The sequence below is a fragment of the Zingiber officinale genome, chromosome 6A, assembly GCF_018446385.1.
Source record: "Zingiber officinale cultivar Zhangliang chromosome 6A, Zo_v1.1, whole genome shotgun sequence".
Lineage (NCBI taxonomy): Eukaryota > Viridiplantae > Streptophyta > Magnoliopsida > Zingiberales > Zingiberaceae > Zingiber > Zingiber officinale.
Window position 1 is genome coordinate 104,020,746 of NC_055997.1, and position 20,679 is coordinate 104,041,424.

Consider the following 20,679-nt stretch of genomic DNA (forward strand, 5'->3'; position numbering starts at 1 on the left):
GTTTAAAGCATATAAATTTTCACGTAATTGACTTACTTTAATTGCTCTCCTAGATCTTTAGATTTCTTCTCCGGACATTTACTTTTGTAGCATCCTGTCTATTTGCACTTGAAATATATGATTTACATGAACCTCCCTCCATATTCGTGGGGCTGACACTAGGAGGCTGCTAAGGTTATGGATCTACCTTGAAACATATGATTTGCTCCTTTGTTCTCCTAACTCCTGACATCGATTCATCATTTGTCGCCCGTTGTGCAATCCAAATCTTATATGTATAATACTTATTTTTTACTATCCTCTTTCAATGCATTTAAAATATATATACGTAGGATACTTATTATTTTTTATAATATCCTCTTTCAATATATTTAAAATATATTATATGATCTCTTAAATTTTAAATTTACAATTTTACTTTTTTGAATTTTTGTTAAAATTCTCCCTCTTAACTATTGACGTCTCAAATTTGAATTTGGATTCGGACTCTTTTTCTGATTCGAATTCAGATCCAACTACCTATTCGGTAGTTCCTTAGCCATTAATAATCTAGTCTTTGTTAAATTTATATCCAAAACATGATTTATGATTTTAAAATTTTTTAGCAGCCAATCAATAAACTTAATAACTACTTGTACCCTTAGCATATCTATATATTTAAATTCAAATTTTAAATTATATAACAATTTTAATAAAAAAATGCTACATAATAATTTTTTAAATTTTTCATAGATTTACAAACATGTCCTAAACTCTAAACCCTTAGTAAATTTATGTATTCATTTTAAAATTTGAATAAAAAAATGTCTATATAATATTTTTGATTAAAATGTTTGTATGGTTATATTTATTTGCATTAATTTTTAAAAAATATTTATTCATAGAATTACAAACTTTATATTACAATTTCTATTATATATATATATATATATATATATATAACTTTTAAAATTTACAATTTATATAGTAATTTAAAAAAAAACATTTTTATTATTTTTAAAATATTTTTTAAAAAATAATAACTCATGTAATTTTTATTAGATGTGTAACACAGCTTAGAGGATGAAAAAAATGCACGCTTTCCTTTTGTGCTAATATTAAAATTAAAATTAGTATGCAACAAAAATATAAAAAAAATTAAACAAACATAACAAATCAATTTTATGGGGTTCGACAACTAGTTAGCTAGACATCTCAAATTTGTAGCTACAAACTTCATACTGAACCAGCAAAGATTGTTTGCCACAAATTTTTCTCTCTTTGCCATCAAAAATAGCTCAAAAGTTCCACAGCAACGAGAAGAGACGGAAAAGACTCAGATTACACATCGACTTTGTCACAATTTTTTGCCATTGAATATAACAAGTTCCAGAGCAACCAAGCAGTCGCATGTCATCTTTGTTGTACCTTGGATTTCAAACTGTTGCCTTACAACACAACTGCAGGTATAATGACGATTAAAGCAAAGCTATTGTAACCGAGAAAATAGAGAAAAACCATGCTCTCCTTTTGCAGACTTAATGCTGATTCCAATGATTTCTTTTGGTTGCTAATGGAGACAAAATAAAACTTCTAGTAATCAATATGTAGTAGATAGATGCATCACAAATCATCCTCTCTCATATCTGTCCTCCTCCTCGCCTGTAATGTGAGCCGAGCATCCCTCTCTCTTTCAAATTCTCTAAGGTCAGTTCTCTCTAAGAAAGAAACCTTGTCCAGATACTGATTTGAGCTCTTCTTGTAGGCATCTAGCTCCTCTTCCAAACCCTTGTTCTCATCCTTAAACTCATTCCAATCCTTTTTGGTCTTATCAAGGACACTGAGCTTAGTTTTTTTCTTTATCTGCTCTAGAACAGTGTCCAATGCAGTTGGAGGAGTGCTAGATGCTCTAGCCTTCTCAGATGCCTCAGAGTCAGCACCAACTAATTTCTTAACCTCGATTTCCTCACCAGCAAAGTCCCGTACCTCAGTGATCTAGTGGAAAAGAAGAGATACGTTATAAATCTCCTGACAGAAATATCAGTAAGCCATTGTTTGCAGTTATTCAAAAATTTATTTAATTATCACTTTCAATAGGAGCATAAAAAATCCTTTCAGTCGGTATTAATTCTCTACATCTGTTTTCTATTTAAAGGATCAATTTCAACAAAGTTTTATGGAAATATGGAGACAATTTTGCACATAACAAAAGTCAACCAAGTGATTAAACATATAGTCAAAATAATTCCAACAACAAAATGTTTAAAACAATTAATAAAACATAAAATTAAATAAACAATTCCTAATGACAAATTCAGCCATTGCATGGGTTTGATTCGGTCCTGCACCCCAAGATACAATCAAAGTCGTTCATCTACTGACAATGGAATAAGATACTAGGCAGCAGTCCCTAACACTCTTAAGCAACTCAAACAAAATAATAAAATAAATGTTTTTATGTCCTACAAGTTGATCTATCCCTGAGCTCACTCTGAGATGAGGATAATAAAGGGTGAAAGACATGTGGAGATCTTGGGTCAAGTGGTGAGCCATGAGGAAGTTACACTTGAAGATGGTCATTAAACTTCAAAGTGGACTCAAAGACTTTAGGTGTATGTAGGATTGATATTGTAATTTTAGGTTTATTTTGAGCATAGATCGATTGTTGATAGAATTTAGCTTCTACATGTTAACTAAGAAAGCTTCATCAAGCCCTAAAGGGTATTTAATAGATTGTCTTAGGTTTGTGGTTTATCTTTAGTTGTTGGAGGCTCAAAAAAGATAAAGACGACCCTTAACTCACTGTTACCCGTGAAACACATTTTTTCTATATTTTAGTAGTGTGTCAACAAAGTTGTAACTTTCAAATTGACCAAGATTTGTATATTGATGTTTGTGCAATTTTATTGTTGATGATGTCAAAAAGGTTAAAGTTGATCGGATACTTAGACTTGGAAGAAAACCAAATGGGTTGAAGTTGACAAGACACTTGGCAATCGAAAAAAATACAATAGGTAATGCATTTAAAAAATCCAACAAGTATTGATCATAAGAAAGTCAAATAAGTGTTGGCATTTGGGAAGTCGACATTAATAAAAGTCCCATAGATCTCGATGGATGGGAAAATCTAATAGGAAGTTGGCAAACAGAGAAATTCAACAGTTGTTGACAGAGAAAGTCCAAGTTGGGCAAGGGGGACCTAATATCTAGTAGGTTGATGATAACTAAATGTTAGGCACGAAATCTAAGTAGGTCAAATGCTTTGCAATGGAAGTACTAACCATTGAGATTGTGAAGACTAGATGTCAAGCAGCTGGAAGTCCAAATAGATCAAGGAAGATCAAATGTTTGGCAATAGTTAAGCCTACACATCAAGGTTGGTAAGATGTCATGCAAGATTGAAATCCCAAAGGAGTGAACTCTAGATAAGTGAAGTCTTATAGACGAGAAGTCTCTAGGCAAGGGAAGCCATGGAGAATAGATCTCCAAGCAAGGTTAAAAGTCCTAGTAAGTTAAGGTCGACGTGCACTAGGCAAACGAGGAAGCCCAAGAGGTGTGAAGTCTCTTTGTATGACATAGATCTAGCCTTGATAAGGCTAGAATACAATGACAATCAACTAACGAACCTAAGACCACAAAATTGTGGTTTAATCAAATATGAGATTTTGGCGACACATGCATTAGCAGTTGACTAATGAAACAGTTGACTATGCAGTTGATTCAGGCAGAAACAGGATGAATGAGTTTCTATTTGTTTTGATTCATGTCCGCAAGATGAGCTGTAATTGAGTCATCGATGAAAAGTTACAACAACGAAAACTTGACTAATCACATTAAACGGCAGTCGACAATAAAGGGGACCAACAACAACCTTATAAAAATAACTTCAAACGAGTCATTGAAGGGTGCTGAAATACTGTTTCATGAGAACTTCTACAAGGGCTATAAGGACCCGACTAAGATTTTAGTGCTCATCCAAGCAATCAAGAAGTAACAATGAGAAAACATTTGCATTGTATTTTTGTTCTCATTTGTATTTGGTTGTGGTTGTGAGGATTTTACCAGCATATCATTAATTCTTGTAGTGTTGTAGAGGTTTGTCTTATTGCCTCTCTTAAAGAAATGGCTTAGTGAAGTCATTCTGAATAAACATAGAATGCATCATAAGCCATGGAATTGGACTGGTATCTGAACCATGTTAATACTCTCTTGGTAGCATCATCTGCACTTGTTGTTTATTTTGTTTTCCCACAACATATTTAGCACTTTAAGCATCACACAAGCACAAATCTTATTGAACCGCGTTATACTGTGTTATTAGCATCATGTGCATTAAGTATTTATCTATTTCTACTACATATTTATCACTTTGATCATCAGACACATGCATTTGTCATTTAACAATTACACTTTTGTAAATTACAAAGATAATAAATCAGATATCCACTTAGCTCCCTCCCCCCCCCCCCCAAAGTCAACCCATCACATTCCAACATTGAATATCAAAGTAGTTGTTTAAGAACTTGAATCCACAGTCAAAGTGCAATGATCAGTTATCGACCCACTTTTGATAGAGATTTCATTTCTTGGAAAACATAGAAGACCTACTGCCAGATATTTCAATATGGTGGTAGCAAATAAAAAGAGCTACAAACCACCAATAGACAAATTTAGACCATATTAAGATCGATGGCCAATGGAAAAGCATGTTATGAATCAATATGACCTTCCAAAAGAGACATTGGATAAAGCAAGGAAATACTATAGTGACAAGGATTTTTTTCGGATAAGATTATTAGTGTACATGAAAAGGGACATGTGAGTCAAAGCTAACCAAGTGAAATCTCTTAAGCACACAACGTAATACATCCAAGATGAAGAATGATGAGACTGCAGGTCAAATACATTAAGATTCAAGTAGTTAGAAAATGTGCTAATGTCTATTAAAGTGGAGGTCACTGACTGACATGTTAGGAATGCAATTAATGGATTTTCAAGAAGTTTATTTAATGTCTAAGAATTTAGGAGCAAGCACATTGGAGGAAATGTTTACAAATATGAAGCTTCATGAGGCCAAGCCCATTGAATAAAGGTCAAATAAGAAAAAGGGGATTGCATTTATTGCTAATGTAGGCACATCATCTTCATTGGACGCTAGTGTGTTAGAATAATTAATTTTGATATATGGCAAAGAATTAACTTAGATCATGTATTTGACAAATTGTAACAAATGTGCAGGTGTAGATCACACGATGGTAAAAAGTCTCGACAAATCAAGATTGACCGAATATTTGACAAAAGGAATTCCGGGCATATAAGTAAGTTTGTTTAGATGTTTGGCAAGACGAGTAAAGTTGATCGGATGCTTGACAAGAAAAAGTCCAACAGGTCAAGGTTAATCGAAAGCATAGCAGAAAAGGAAGACCTCAAGCTGTCATAGAGAAGGTTATTCTCCAGACTTGATAGATTTGTTGTGTAACGCTAAATGTGAGTGCACATGTATATTGGGGCAATCAAAGGCTAGATTAGACTCGGATCAAAGTCTTAGAAGTGGCTTAGTCAGTGCTCCAATGGACTAAAACTTAAATTGCAATGGATTGATACTTGAGTAGATTTATTGGGCAATTAACCCACGATCAATGGAATAGAAGCTCACTCTTTACTCCTATTTGTGCCATTCGACTGAGCAATCGGCTAATAGTCGTCTGCAACCAGTCGACTAATGCTAAGGAGCAATGATCTATGATAGAATAGAAGTTTCTAGCGGCAGCTTGAAGGATTAGGTGAAGGCCATAAATAGAAGGCATGTTGGCTACAAAATGTACATTAATTCATAGGAAAGATACTTTGCTAAATTGCTTACTCTCCAAGCTTTCTCTTTTGTAATTCTTTTACTTTCGTGTACAAAGTTCCAGAGTGAAAGCTCTCTTAAGTAATAATCTTCTCACATAAAATTTTATCCTTATCTTTAAAGGTGAGTTGAGTAAAGGACAGCTCAGTGCATAAAACTCTACTTGGGATAAATCATACCACAATAGATCTATCGTATGCAGTCTTACCATGCATTGCAAAAGATTATTTCCATGACTCAAGGTGGCATCTAGAAGTTATTCATTATCTTGTATTGTAATTGTTGACTAAATGGTATCTAGCAACGATGGTAGTTTACCCAAGATGATCTTCATAAATTAGAGTAAGTCAAGCACAATTAATGGTGTTCCTGGGTGAGGAGTATCCATTCCAAGGGTTTCTTGGTTAAGGGTGAAACTAGATCAAGGCTTATCTTGACTAATGTCGACTCTAGTTTAAGTACTTAGAAGCTCATTGCTGTGAGGATTCTAGACACAACTCATTCTTATATAGGCTTGCCCACTAGCTCACTTAAAGAGATAGTTTAGTCAAGTCATTCAGGTGCGACACATAAGATGTGTCATATGTCGTGTTAGATACTGAATTTTCATTTAATTTTCCCACATTTTAAAATTTATATATTTATTTATTTACTTATTTTATTTTTACAGATATTAATATCATTAAAATTAGGACAATAAATTGAACCAGATCTAAATTTGATTTGGGAGTTGAGTAAAGTCGAAATGAGTTCGGATTGAACCCGTCAAGTAGACATGGTGATTAAATCACATAGGTTCAAACTAAAGTTAATTTGGATTTGTTTTGACCAATTTATGACTGAAATCAAATTTTTAAGTTGGAATAACCCAATTCAATCCTGTTGAGCGATTAGAAATTTTTCTGAGTTATATTCTTTATTCTCTCTCTTTTGTCCCACGTTCTCACTCCCTCATGCACAATCATTGCAAGTTCGCAGCAAACCCTCACATCTGCAATGAGTGACACCGCCCACCTCTTCCTTCCTCCTTCCCTTTCCTTACCTTCCTTTTCCTCCTGTTGCAGCAACTGCTCCAAACAGCTGCTCCCTGCTTATCTTCCAAACGCCCCACCTTTTACCTCTCACACACACAGATTTCTCTTCTCCATTTAGATACAGTTTTCTCTTCTCCATCCAATCACAGTGCTAAGTTCAGGTTGTCTCTCTGATAAATAGTGCTATCTTTTGTGTGTTGTTTCTTTGTCCATGCTTAAATATTAATTCTCAAGGTTGCTAATAAACCACCTACCTGATCTATAAACACAACGCTGCTCTGCTGAAAAATGATACAAAGATGTTCAAATCATGTGAAGTGCTCCTTGATTGTGCAGAGATTGCAAGAGTATCCAGCATCCCCATCTATGAATTTTGGTCGTAGAGATCACTAGCAACATTAATTGTTTCCAGGGAGTGCATAAGGTGCGGATTTTTTAGTTCTTTTTCATTGTTTTGGTGTTGTGGTAGTATTTTTCAATTTGTGGCAGCGGGTGCAAGGATATTTCCAGCAGCCCATGTCCCTTGGTGAGGATTTTGGAGGTGTTTTAGGGGCATTTTGTGGAGTTCAACTTGTGCCGGATTGGAGGATCTTCGATTGAGATACAAATTTGAGTGAAGCATGTTGATTTGTTGACAGAGTTTTTTACTATACATAGATGTGGGTAAATTCTATCCTTTAACTCACTACATAATTTATTGAGCATGAAAAATAGATAAAATGATTACTCATGTGCTTGTGTAACTGTTTTTAAAAAAGGGGATTAAAAATAGTGGAATGAGTTTTAAGATAAAGTAATCTATTAGGTGTTGAATAATTGCCACTTTTCATGAGTTGTTTTAAAAATTAAAATAGATGCTTTAATTTACTCTTCTCTTGGTGCTTAACCCTTAGAATTGCTCACCTTTTATACTACTTAGTGGATATGATACTTGTATTTTATGTTTTATAGCTGATACATAACAACCACATATTAATATATAGTAAATTAGCATAACTGGTAATAAAAGAGTAATTCAATTTAGGTTGGTCATTTAGACTAACTAATAGCATATAAACTCTGAGCACAATTAATAGGATGTAAACATATATAGTAAAACAATAATGATTTTAAATGAAAAAAAATAAAAAGTGAGAAGTCTAGCCTTATACCAGAGTATGTTATCGCCCACAAGGGAATGTGGTAGTGAGAGGTCGCACGTGGTCACGATTTATATGCACAAGGGCACTATATTATTATATATCGCTGATGAAGGCTTTAACCCCATACATTAGCTAACGTTATTGTATTTTGAAGATATTGACTTTAATTATTTACTTTTTAGTGGATTAGAAATATTAAAAAGCAAAAACTCTAAGTAGTATTATACTAGAGTACCTCACCACCCACGAGACGATGTGATCGCGAGGGGTCATGTGTAGTCAATATTTATTTGCAAGAACATTGTATTATTGTATACCATTGGTGAGGCCTTTTAGCTCAGTCAGATAAACTTACTAGTTATTTATTTTTTATTGGATTTATTGGTTATGATTTTATCAGAAATATATTATTGCTAACAGGTTTATTGAAAAAAATACTACAAAAAATGATAATTAAAAATTATTTTAAAATTATGATAAAAGATTATGAAAATAGTCGTGAATCCAAATGTTGGCAAATAATTAGAAATAAAATAATAATTGATTATATGTAAGGTTCAATACCTTCTCCCTGTGAATCCGCCTTCCCAAGAGTCTTATGGTTTCATCTTCCCTATGAGAAATTTCTCGGGATTGATTATATATAGAAGAAAGTTTGGTGCCTATGCTTTAGATCTAATACCTGAAGTTGGCTTTCTTGGGACACATTAAATAGTTAAGCTTCTGCCCTTGCCTTGGAGAGTGATGGTGGAGTGCGAGGAACGTTATAACATCTAGATATTCGAATCAAAGGAGAGGTATCATTGGATAGCTCGACCGTTAGGAGTAGAGTGAATGGCTCAAAACCATTCGCAACTGTAGGTTGAATATGTGATAACAATGGCTTTGGGAAATGAGTTGAGTGCAAACTTGGTCTAGACGCCCAATAACAACAGAAGCATTGATCTCATTCAAAGGATCAGGATGCACTTGAGACTTTCATTGTTAAGTTGGTGCTATTAAATTGTATGTAGATCGAGTGATGGTGAAGGTTCCCATGAGTTTGGGTTGGGCACATATTTAATTTTTTCACTTCGTGCCCCTCTTATGTAAGTTGGTGCCTATCTTAAGTAGCTACTTGAGTTGCATAGTAGCATGTGTTGAGCATATAGATGTTTCTTCGACTTGCACTTCAATTTAACTCCTTTCTTAAGTGTATTCAAGAGCTTTTAGGAAAGGATCTTAGGGAAACCGTTGACCGGCTAAGTGGGACCATAATCCACTCGAGATGAAGATCTACTAGGCGGTGCTTTCTCGATCCACTTTCACAAAAGAACTAAGGAGACTCAAGTTAAGAAGCCCTCATTGAAGATGCATGATTACTATACGGTGAATAATGAATAGAAAGAGTATAAAGAAGAGTACCTCTTTCCATAAAGACCTAAGAACATATGGATAAGGATGGAACAAAAGGAGTTGGACTCAAACCTCGCACAGCATATGAACTTCCCGTACGACCCCGAGTCTCTTAATCAACTTCAGCAACAATAGGAATTTACTCACATGGAAAGCTTTCTCACTGGACAGCTCAATCTTAGTTATAAGTCAGTTGTAGCATATCAAAGTTCTTTTCTTGTGCCTGTGGCTTCTGCTTTGGATTCTTTTCCCATCCCCACTGAATCCATTCCTTCTATCATAGTACCAGTGGAAAAAAGTGCTTGAGCCCAACAAAAGGCGTCTCTCTCTCCCTAATGATCAAGCTTATCCTTATGGATGCCCTTATCAGTTTAACCTAGCAAAAGTGGTAAATGGTTTTGGACCATTCACTCTTCTATTAGTAGTCCCTCTCTCTCCCTAACAGTCAAGCCCATCATTACAGATACACTAAGGGTGTGTTTGATTTGGGGTTATCGTTGATAACCTTGGTCATCGACTTAAGGTTATATTGTTTAACCCTGTTTGGTTCAGGTAATGGGTGATTCTCAAGTAATGAAACATGCTGCCATATCACAAATGGGGGTAAAAATCCGAAATCTAATTACCTCGAAATTCATAGGTTTTGTGTGATTCCGAGGGTTAACAAAAAAAATTATAACGACGTCCCCACACGACGTGACACAGGTGGAGGAACAGATCATCATCACCCCCAATGACGCCCCCACGCAAATCGTCTTTGCCCCCATGCGACGCAATGTCATCCCGCCTGCTCCTCCACATGGAAAGGTATTCTCTTCTCTGGCACACACTCAACACTTTCTCTGTTCCACCACCCTTCACCTTTCGTTGTAGCTAGGTCCTCTTGATCCCACCCTTGATCCTCGGGTGGAGTGCTGCGGAGGATAGGTTCGGACTCTGTTGTGTGCAATAAGGGGGAAGAGCTCTAGGGTGGGCATCTCGGCGTTCCTCACGGCATTCCTCTTGCTGTAGCTGGTAACACCGCCGCCCAGAATACCTCGTCTTGAGTAACCTTGACTAGTATTCTCCTAGCAGCGGTCCCTCATGTGTCAATCACTATTCCAAGGGCAAGTAGTCACCCGTGATTTACCTCCTTCATGTTGGCCCTAGGACAAATTGGCGGGGGTGCTAGGTGAGCGCAATCGTCTTTTGCCAACTTGACTAGTATTCTCCCTCTCTCTCTCTTTTTTCTGTCTACTTTTGTTGACAATTTTGGTTTATAAAGGTATGATTTTTCGATCTGTGTTTCTTTTGAGTTCTTGAGCGGGCTGGATTGTAATGCGGGGAGCTTGGTGAAATAGTTACGATTATACTTTCTCTGAGGGGGCTCATCCGACAGCGAAGGCAGAGGTGGCTCGGCGCTCTCGACCTCAACTTCTTTGCCTGCTCCTCCGCATGGAAAGGGAGATCTTCGCTGCCCTTGACTTCCGCCTACTCCTCCCCTTGGCTCCGTCGTCACTACTATCATCGGATGAGGAATAAATGAAGAAGAGGAGGCCCCAGAAGACGAAGGGATTGCGGGGAGCAGTGATGTATGGTCTTGGTTCCACGACAAAACGTCAATGACAAGGGTAAATTAGTAAATGTTAAATTAGGTGGCTGCATAACCTAAGTTGAACCAAATAACATTAAAGTTATGTTTTATTCTCCATAACCTTAGTTCCCTCATGTAATCAAGGTTTTGTATAATAACTTAAATCAAACGCACCCTAATGCTCAAGCACAATCGTCCGTCTCCCTAACACTATTGGTTGAGCCCAACAACAATCATGAATGGCTTTGGGTCATTCACTCTACTACTAGTCATTCCACTCTCTCCTTGAGAGTCGAGTTTATCCTTACGTATGCCCTAACGATCGAGCTAATCAAAAGGGGTGCCCCTCTCTCTCCCCCTAACGACCGAGTCATCTTAGGATGCCCTAACATTAACGGTAAAGTCCAACAATAGTCATGAATGACTTTGGGACATTCACTCTACCTGTGAACATACGATCATCCCCCTTCCTAACAGTTGAGCAAATTGTCCCTCTCCCTAACATTAACAATCAAGCACAATAACAATCGTGCTTTGGGCCATTTATTCTAAACCTATGATCGCCCCCTTACTTTAAGTTTGCTTCCTCTATGTACCCTATTGGGGAGCTAGGGAAAACAACTAATCTTAGAAAAATACTGAAACATCTTATACTCACTAAGCCAAGGGAATTACTAATCTTAGAAAAATACCGAAACATCTTATACTCACTAAGCCAAGGGAATTTAAGAAGTAAGACTGATAGACTCCTTGATATCTCAGACGTTGCTACTTACCTCGAGCTCTATTGGAAATCCAACTTCATCTTATACTCTTTTTATCAGAGGCTCGTGTTTGTGCCTCTTAAAGAATGAACTATGGAGAAAGAGGTGACATAACCGGATCGAACTATTAACTAATTAAAGCGGGTGTTGGTGCCCAAGACGAGTAATTGAGTTGAAATAGAATTTTAATACTTAATGCATAGCTATTGTTTTATTCGAGCCCGAGTCATTTGCTTAAGTTGGATTTCGTGCCCTTTCCCTCTCTATCTCCTAGAGCAATTGTCAAAGTTCTATTAGAGTCATACATTGCCTTCTCAATAGCTCCCGCGGTCAAGTACTCCTTTTATCCAAAGAAAGTTCAATTGTTCCTTTCCTTAGTAGATATTCCTTCCTAGTCTTTTCAACGGGGACGTATACCAACTAACAAATTTTTAATAGAGCACCAACCTAGCAATTATAGTAGTCCCTTCTGCTAGCAAACAAATCATGAAATGAATGGAATGAACGTCATTCGAACTCAGAAGAAAAAGGATAAGTTTTCCTCTTATGTTAGGCAGTCCATGCCTCTTAATCTACTCCAAGTTTGTCATAAATGATTTCAATATGAGCAGCAAATCCCTCGATCGAAGGGGCGTCATGCCATTGTTATTTTAGCTACAATTCAAGGCTCAAACTCATTCACTTCAGGAATTCACTCTTTGAAGCGAGCTTTAGTTTACCTCACTAATGGATAGCAAGATTTAAAACTCAAATGAAAGGAACAAAGCCTCTTGGAACTCACATTGCATGAACTATTGTAACATAGTTATTTAAGGCGTGAAACACCCAAAAGCGCATAGGTGTTGTAAGGTCTAAGGCGCACGACACAAGGTGAAGCACATGCCTTATCCAAGAAAAGCACTGGTATAAATTTTTACAATTCAAATATATATATAGGGAATTTTTATCAAAATATTTCACTAACAAAACTATAATCCATAAAATATTAAACAATAATGTAAATATAAAATTCACTAGCAAATAAATTCGTTATATGCATAATTCAAATTAAAGAAAAAAAATTCAAATATCTAAATCATTAAAATTTTCATCATCTTCCTCAGTCATATAATTATCATTATCGCCAATGTTTCATATTTGTGTTCGACCGAAGTTGAATCTTCATCAATTTCCTCAATACCAATTTTTTCCTCGTCTTCATCAAAAAATTGACTTGTAGAAGATCTTATCTTCCTTGTTTTTGATATAGTTGCCCTTACTTCCTTTGAAGAAAATGAAGCCCAAGATCTAAAAATGTACCGCAACTGCACTCCGAGTCAAACTGACATCATCAAATACTAAATCATTTTCATCATCAGTGCTATCATTTAATCCCCCATTAACCATTCATTGCTACGTCTATCTTATCCAAAGAAATAGAATCGACAATGTCACACATAGAAATAAGTGTTGCATGTATGCTACGTAATTAATAAAAAGGCTAATTAAAGGCATGGGTTGGGCTTTAAAAGTGTTTTGGGACCTGATTGGCATCCATACATCTTGCTTTAATCAGGCGAGAAAAATCATGCCTCAAACGTGCCAATCGCCTCTCACAAGGCACGCACTTAAGCACATTTCTTTCAAGCAATGTGTCTAGATCACTACCTAGGCACAAGAGGCTTGCCCAACCATGCCTTGCTCGTAGGCGCGACCAAGCGAGCACCTTTAATAGCTGTGTTGTAGCCGTCGGAATATAGGTTTATATAGGCGCAACCAAGCGAGCACCTCCCTGGCTTTATATAGGTTTCTTTTAATTAATCTGTCACGTTTTCGATTCCTTCTCGCGCATGTTGTTGCGCGACGGGCGCTCGATTCCATCTGTCCCGCATGATGCACGTGATGACACTCGAAATTACCGTGTACGGGTGCCAGTTTCATTCCCGTAATAGAACGGTAAAATCCATCCGTGCCGAATGGCACAGAATGAGATTTTAAACGCTGCTAATTAGCAAATAACAAACAAATCAAATCTCTAATTATTACCGTCACTTTATACTTTAATTTGTTTCCTTGTATTGTTGAAGTGCTAATTTGGAATTATCTTCAATTTATTTTTCTTCAAGGGTTGCCTATTATAATGATTTAATTCCTTCTTTACATTACCATATCAACAAAATTTTTCATTCTACCCATCGGCCAGCACGTGATTCATGGTTCAGGGCTTCCTCTCGCCAAACCTAGCTTCCTCCTCCTTGGTGTTGAAACTAAAGCAGCACCTCCTCCTCTAGCCATACTGAAATATCTACGTACACTTCCCCTACTTCTCTTCTTTCTCTTTCTCTAAGTTCTTCATCTTCTCCTTTCTCTTCCTCCAATACTAGCGCTCCCTTCCTACACACCTCTGACACTCATATTCCTCTTGTTCCTCTTCCTCCGACACTAGCACTTTCTCCTCTTTTGGCACACCTTCAACACTGATTCTGACACTAGTAGCACTATATCAAGTGGTCAGAAGGACTATTTGTGAAGAAGATAAATAATCTAATATATGTCCAATTTAATGCAAGCTTGAAGAATTGCAAAAATGAGAAGAGATAGGCTCTTTTAGAGTCAAAAAGATTTCACTAGAAATTAGGTGAATGAAGATGTAAGAAGAAATAGTTATTGGATCAAGCTTGACATGGGATATAATTGCAGAAGACTAAGGGCTAATGAGCTTTCTCAAGTAAGAAGAAACTTGAAACTAGTTGGTCCCTTTATAGAAGAAGAGATTAATTCTAAGGAAGAAAGAGAGGAGGGTGATCAGAAGGGAATTAAATTAGGACTTTTTTGATAGCTTTTTTCAGCTTAGAGAGGAGCCTATGGCACATAAGTAAAGTTGTTGTCATATGACGTAGAGGTCACGGGTTCGAGTTTAGAAACAACCTCTTGCAAAGTTAGATAAGATTGTGTATCCCACATTGGTAGAAGTTTCATGCACCGGGCTGTCCTTTTCTCCTCTTAGAGAGGACTAGACTTGATTCCTGCTCATCATTATTCACTTAAAGTTATTTTATTACAAACTTGAGTGTATCACACTAGTAATCTTTTCTATATTTAGATATTGTAGTTATGACATTAATTTGAATTCGCTATGTGTTTTCCTGCAACATTGATGTATCATTAAGAATTTTATGTTTAATTGTGATTTTTTCTATTAATTGTATATATTTTGTGGTTGTGTGTTTAGTGGTTTTAGTATTTGTTCTTGTAATATGATATATACGTAACCATATTTTAATAATATTCCAATGTAGGCCACCTAAGTCCCCGCTTAGACTCGCACCAACCACCTTGGCACTATGTTGTTAACTGACGAGCTGCTGCATGGAATCGCTTACTAGTACCTCAAAATGCAGAATAGAGAAAATATGCATACTTCAACTTTTCCCCTTCCAGCAATTGTAGATAATCCAGCATCCTTGGCAGCCAAAAGAGCAGCTGCTGCAAGTTTCTTAGCTTCTTCCATTGATCCATTAAATGAGCTTTCTGGTCTCTTTCCCAGCGTTGATGTAGCAGCTGGTGCCTTTGCAGGTGCAATTCCAAGTCGGAACATCCAGCTCTATGAGATCCCAATAAAAGAAGAGCAATTGGAAGTTAGGAAAAATTGGAATAAATTCACTTTGAGATTAGATGGCAAAGAAACATTAGCATCATTACAGGAGTTGTTGTTTTTGTCTTTATACTTCCAGTTGAATTGGGCTTATTCACTAAGGATTTGAGGTCCTTGAGGGGCATCCCACTGTTCATTTTCTTCCAAACTTCCTCAATGCGAGCTTTTCTATCTGAAATCAAAACCAAAATGTGTCAAGTCCTATACTTGTAAAAGAAGCACAACTTTATTGAACTAATATAACTAAATGACTGTGGTACAGCACAAGTTAACAGAAGTATGAATGGAAATGGGGAACAAGCACATATTGCAAAACATGTGGTCATCGTCATCATCAAATCATGTTAGTTTTAAATGCTTTGGTCAACTGAATGGATCTTATCTCTCCACTAAGCCTATGTAATGCTATTTGTAACATTGAAATGTTCCAAACCATTTAATTACTTAACCTTATGTTTTCTTTGGTCTCTCAATGTCATCACACCTTTAATTCTCACCAATTGCATGTGTTCTAGGCTTCTAGCTATACCATTTATTAGTAGCATTTGAACGTGCATAAGATCTTAATATATTTTTATTATTTTATCATCTATTAGAGATGCACCTAATTACTCCCAAATAGTAGGATCACTGTTTCTGTGTTTTTGAGCAACTTCATAAGCCTATCTAAGAATTTTTAAAATGCTACACTAACTTTTTGTGTTTTTTCCTCACTGACCAACATCCTAAACTGTAAAGTATGACAGATTATATCACAGTCCTATAATTTTTCACATCAGCAACGTAGGATAACTAAATACATATTTCTCACGGACTTACCACTATCATCGTGTTGCTCCTGCAAACTGGGAGGTTCAGCCTGATTCTGCATAGCTTCGTCTGAAGTACATATTCTGCTTCCTACAGTATGTACTTGATTAACATTAGATGCTCATGAGTTTTATAATAAGAGAAATAACTTTACCCATCTAGCAGTGGTATGACAGAACAAACTTCAATAGCAGTCAGAAGGAAGAATTAAAGCACTTAAAACAACATTGTCCAGGCAGTGTGTTGTATCGAGATTACCATGTGAAATAACTGTACCAGTTTGTCAAAACAGTCAAACAAGTTTATCACCATAGCATTGCTGCACATTAAGAAGGTATAACAAACACAATTCAAGATTTTTCAAACAACGGAGGACCCAAATTATACAGTGAGGAAACGATAAACACTAAAATGATCGAAACTACTTGTAAGTAATCATTATTACTATTTTTTTTTTTTACTTGTAAGTTTTTCATAGTTTAAATCAGACCTTGTTCCACCTTAATTCAGCACATAAAAAAGCCCAGTCTGAGCTTCAAATTTAAGCCCAAATTCTAGAAAAAAGTCAAGAAAGATGCCAAATTTGCCCACTTCATCAATCAGATTTATTTTCTAGAGATCCGACTGCAGTGATCAGAAAAGCATGATGTGAAGTAGGGGGGAATAAGAATACAAGAAGGGCATGATACACACAAACTTTGGACCTGTATTCTTGAAAATTTATAGATTGCCATCAGGATGTTAATAGAAATTGTAAATCCCCATGAATAAATCGAGATCCAAGTCTGGAAAGAGAAATTTAAGCAACTAATGTTAGAAGCCCGAAGGGGCAGTGAGCGCACCTGATTCACCGGGAGACGCCATTACGAAGGGATGAGAGAGCGAAGTCGAGAACGAGCAGTGAAGGTAAGGAAGAGCAGAGAGAGAGGGAGGAACAGCGAGGGCAAGAGCAAAGATATCGAGGAGCCGGATCGAAGAACCGCGTGGCAGTGGTACGGCTCCGTCGGATAGTAGAAGAAATTGAGGGATTTGTAGTAACCGTCAAAATCTCTCATCGAACGACTGCAGGCGCTTCTTCTACCCCTCCTGATGATGGAGAAGCGGATCGGTTTTGGGTTACTGCCTCGAGCCTCGACTTTCTGATGCCCGATTACGCGAGTGTCGCCCCTCACGGCATCGTGAATTGTCAGAGATTGAAAATTGAGGGTCGAATCGTGAGACTGATATTCCGTATAATTCACCTGTCCATTTTCTTCTTAGTTATTATAGACTGCGGTTGTTAAAATATAAAGTATTATTATATTAAATTATAATATTAAAATTTGACGGGTCTAAATATTTTTTTTCATATTTTATCATTCTACTGATAGCTAGTAATCATGAGATTTAAATTTTAGCATATAAATGATGTATTTAAATTTTAGTATATATATATATATATAAAATAAATTTTTAAGTATATTTTATTGGATATATCAATTAGGGGAGTTGATTGAAACTTAACCCTAAGTTTGAAAATTAAAAATATAAGGGTATGTTTGATTTGTGCGTTTGCTATTTTTTTTTTTTAAATGTGTGTTTTTAAAAAATAGTATTTGATTTGTATTGTCTGTTTTTTAAAAAAAATATATAGTAATTTTTAGAAAAAATAGAGAATGTCTAAAGGTCATTTTCTATTTTTTAGAAAATAGGGTGTGTTTGATTTGCACCGTTTTTATTTTTATTTTCTGAAAAACGCGCGTTTTCTAAAAAACAGAAAACGACTTTTTGTCATTATCTGTTTTTTTAGAAAACGATAGCCAATTTTTTAGAAAATGCGCGCGAAAAACGCAAACCAAACACCGTTTTTCAGAAAACGTGCGTTTTCCAGAAAATGAAAATGGAAAACGCGCTTACCAAACACCCCATCTTTCAGAAAATGAAAATGAAAAACGTGCAAATCAAATGTACCCTAAGCTTTTAATTCCTTCTTCGTCGATTCCCTTCCCCTCTCCCGTACCGTACTCTCTTGCGCGACCCGTCACCTCACCGTGTGTCATTATCGCCGCCTCCCACCGCTGGTCGTCCCTCTCCACCCCCAATGTCGTTGTCGGCCATCAGCTGGCCAAGCAGAAGCAAACGCCGCTGCGAACAAGCGTTGCCCCCGGGACTGTCGTGGTCTCCTCCACCACCCTCCCATACACACTCTCGATGTTGTTCCGCCGATTCACTCCACCGCCGGAGCGACCAGTAGCGTGTCGCCTTTTGTCTTGAGAGTAAAACCATCATGAGCAATCACGACTGTCGTCGGTCGGTCAGCAGCCGCTGTCCCAATATTGCCACCACGCATCATCGTTGCTGGTTGATTGGATACCATCCCTCCTACCGCCCGGTCGTGCAATGCTGCAACCCGTCGGCAAAGCTGCCACTATTCTCCTGAATTCGTGCCAAGAACCACCGCTAGTAACTACAGTAACAATGAGATTTATTTGATTTGAGCTATGCTAAAATGTAGGACTTAATTGGAAATTTGGGATGGATTAATGATCCATTAACTTATGGTTAAGGGATTGAGACTATTGTTCATACTACGATACCAGATTAAGATTAAGTGGTTGATTAATTAATGGTTAATTCCTGATCAATCATATCAACTCAAATGGAGTCATGTAAGTGTGGAATAATTGAATTAATACTCCTTGTTAACGAGTTAATTACTTACCATTTGGTTAACAGGATTAATTATTTAGCTGATAAGTTGATAAATTGTTATAACTAATTATTTGTATATTTATGTATTTGAGTAATTAATTAATTGTGGTGCTATTTAAATAAGTTACCACTTAATTGGCTGATTTAATTAATGGATTAATTAGTTAATTAACTAATGCATTAATGGATTAAATTGGCTAAGTAATAACCTTGTAGAATGATTAACGGTTAGACTGAATTATACGTAGAGTAATTAAATTAGATAATTAATGCATTTTACTAATTAATGAAGTAATAGAATAATTAATTGTATAATGTAATGATAGGTAAATTAATTATATCACTCACTGAATTAATTAATTTACTGATTTAATTATTGATTAATTAAATCGTAATTCAATAAATTGATGGATAGATCTTCATTCAATTAAGCAATTTCTATTATACAAACAAGAAATCTAATTGATTACTCGAACTCGAGGTAGACCTTTGACTTGAAGACAGTTAAAATGGTAGCAAAAGGTAAATATGTTCGTCCCCAGCGCCCCCGTCAACCCGTCCCAGGATCAACACGGAGGAGGTAAATCACGGACGGCTACTAGTTTTTGGAATAGTGACTAGCACATAAGGGAGGCATTTACCTCGATTTTACTAAGATTCGAACCCCAGATCTCATGATGGTAATACCTCATGCGCTAGCCACTTGAAGACAGTTAAAATGGCCTACAATGAGGTGGGTAGATCTCTCTTTGACTTCTTTTAGACCTTTATCTTTAGTGCATGATTTATATTATTAATTTGGCAATACTTATTTGCTTATCCTAACTCTATTCTAGATCGGTTCAAGTTTGATATTTTATTATTTGTCCTTGCTATGGAGTCTCATTATTCTTCATGCTTAATTATTTATATACGCACAATATTATTAGACTATGGTGTAATTAGCAAAGTTTACTCTTTGGATGTGATTGTTACTACTTACTTGTCATTATTAGTTTATATGCTTGTATATCTTAACTGTCCACAGGAACATCCGTGGTAACATGTTCACCCCCGCAGTCCGTAGGTAGATAGATGCATATATACCTTGTCCATGATAGAGTATTCTCCCGTATATAGTGGTCACTTATATCTCTTGTCTACCCATAGGACTATATGTAGTAGAGCGTTATCCCACAGACAATAATAGTTTACATACTCTGACTATCCATAGGACCATTCGTGATAAAGCATTTCTCCTACAGTTAGTGGCTAAGAAGTTAGATAGCTATCTCATGTTGTCCACACACGGGAACATCCATAGTAGACCATTCTCCCTCAAATAGTGACTATTTATATATCTTAACTATTCATGAGACTCATTCGTGGTAGCATGTGTTACGCGCAATCAAGACTTGTTATATACTTGTTATGTATTTATTTTATATAGGTGGTTTTGAATGTACTATATGTACTCCCGATTTACTACTATACCTGGCTAAGCAGGTTAATAGAGGGTTATATAGTTGTTTATGCTTTTATTAGCATATGATTATATCGATACTCTTAATTTTATAATAAGTATTATTACCTAAGACTACTTCCTTTAATCTCTTATACTATATTGTTCATGCATTATCTTTCTTATACTCATTTAGTCATTGTACTCATTATCCCTCGCTTTTCTTTGACTTCTAGGTTAGCAGGTAGGATGTGTCATTTCACTCAGAGGTCCTGGCAGCCGGTCTCACTCAAGTTTGAATGTCTTTTCGAGTTATTTGAGTTATTTTCCGTTATTTGTTGTTGGTGTAGGAAACACTAGATCGA

General features: G+C 36.3%; 1 protein-coding gene across 2 annotated transcripts; it reads right to left on the reverse strand.

The window, feature by feature from the left end:
- Positions 1-1,332: 1,332 nt before the first annotated feature.
- On the reverse strand, positions 1,333-17,310 carry LOC121997218 (craniofacial development protein 1-like). 2 transcript variants are annotated; one of them, XM_042551515.1, is made up of 6 exons: positions 17,025-17,309; positions 16,441-16,501; positions 16,192-16,272; positions 15,420-15,544; positions 15,139-15,321; positions 1,333-1,974 (listed from the first exon to the last, which is right to left on the reverse strand). In XM_042551515.1, the coding sequence occupies exons 3-6, from the start codon at positions 16,241-16,243 to the stop codon at positions 1,603-1,605; spliced, it is 732 nt and encodes a 243-aa protein (XP_042407449.1). In that variant the 5' UTR covers positions 16,244-16,272; positions 16,441-16,501; positions 17,025-17,309; the 3' UTR covers positions 1,333-1,602. The 2 variants fall into 2 exon arrangements, with proteins under 2 accessions (XP_042407449.1, XP_042407448.1); XM_042551514.1 differs by lacking the exon at positions 16,441-16,501 and having other exon boundaries at positions 17,025-17,310.
- Between the last annotated feature and the right edge of the window lie 3,369 nt (positions 17,311-20,679).

Coding starts and splice junctions, on each gene's coding strand:
- LOC121997218 (XM_042551514.1), bottom strand. CDS start 17,046: ATGGCGTCTCCCGGTGAATCAG. Junction 16,273..17,024: donor GGCGTCTCCCGGTGAATCAG/GTGCGCTCACTG, acceptor TACATACTGTAG/GAAGCAGAATATGTACTTCA. Junction 15,322..15,419: donor AGACAAAAACAACAACTCCT/GTAATGATGCTA, acceptor GGGATCTCATAG/AGCTGGATGTTCCGACTTGG.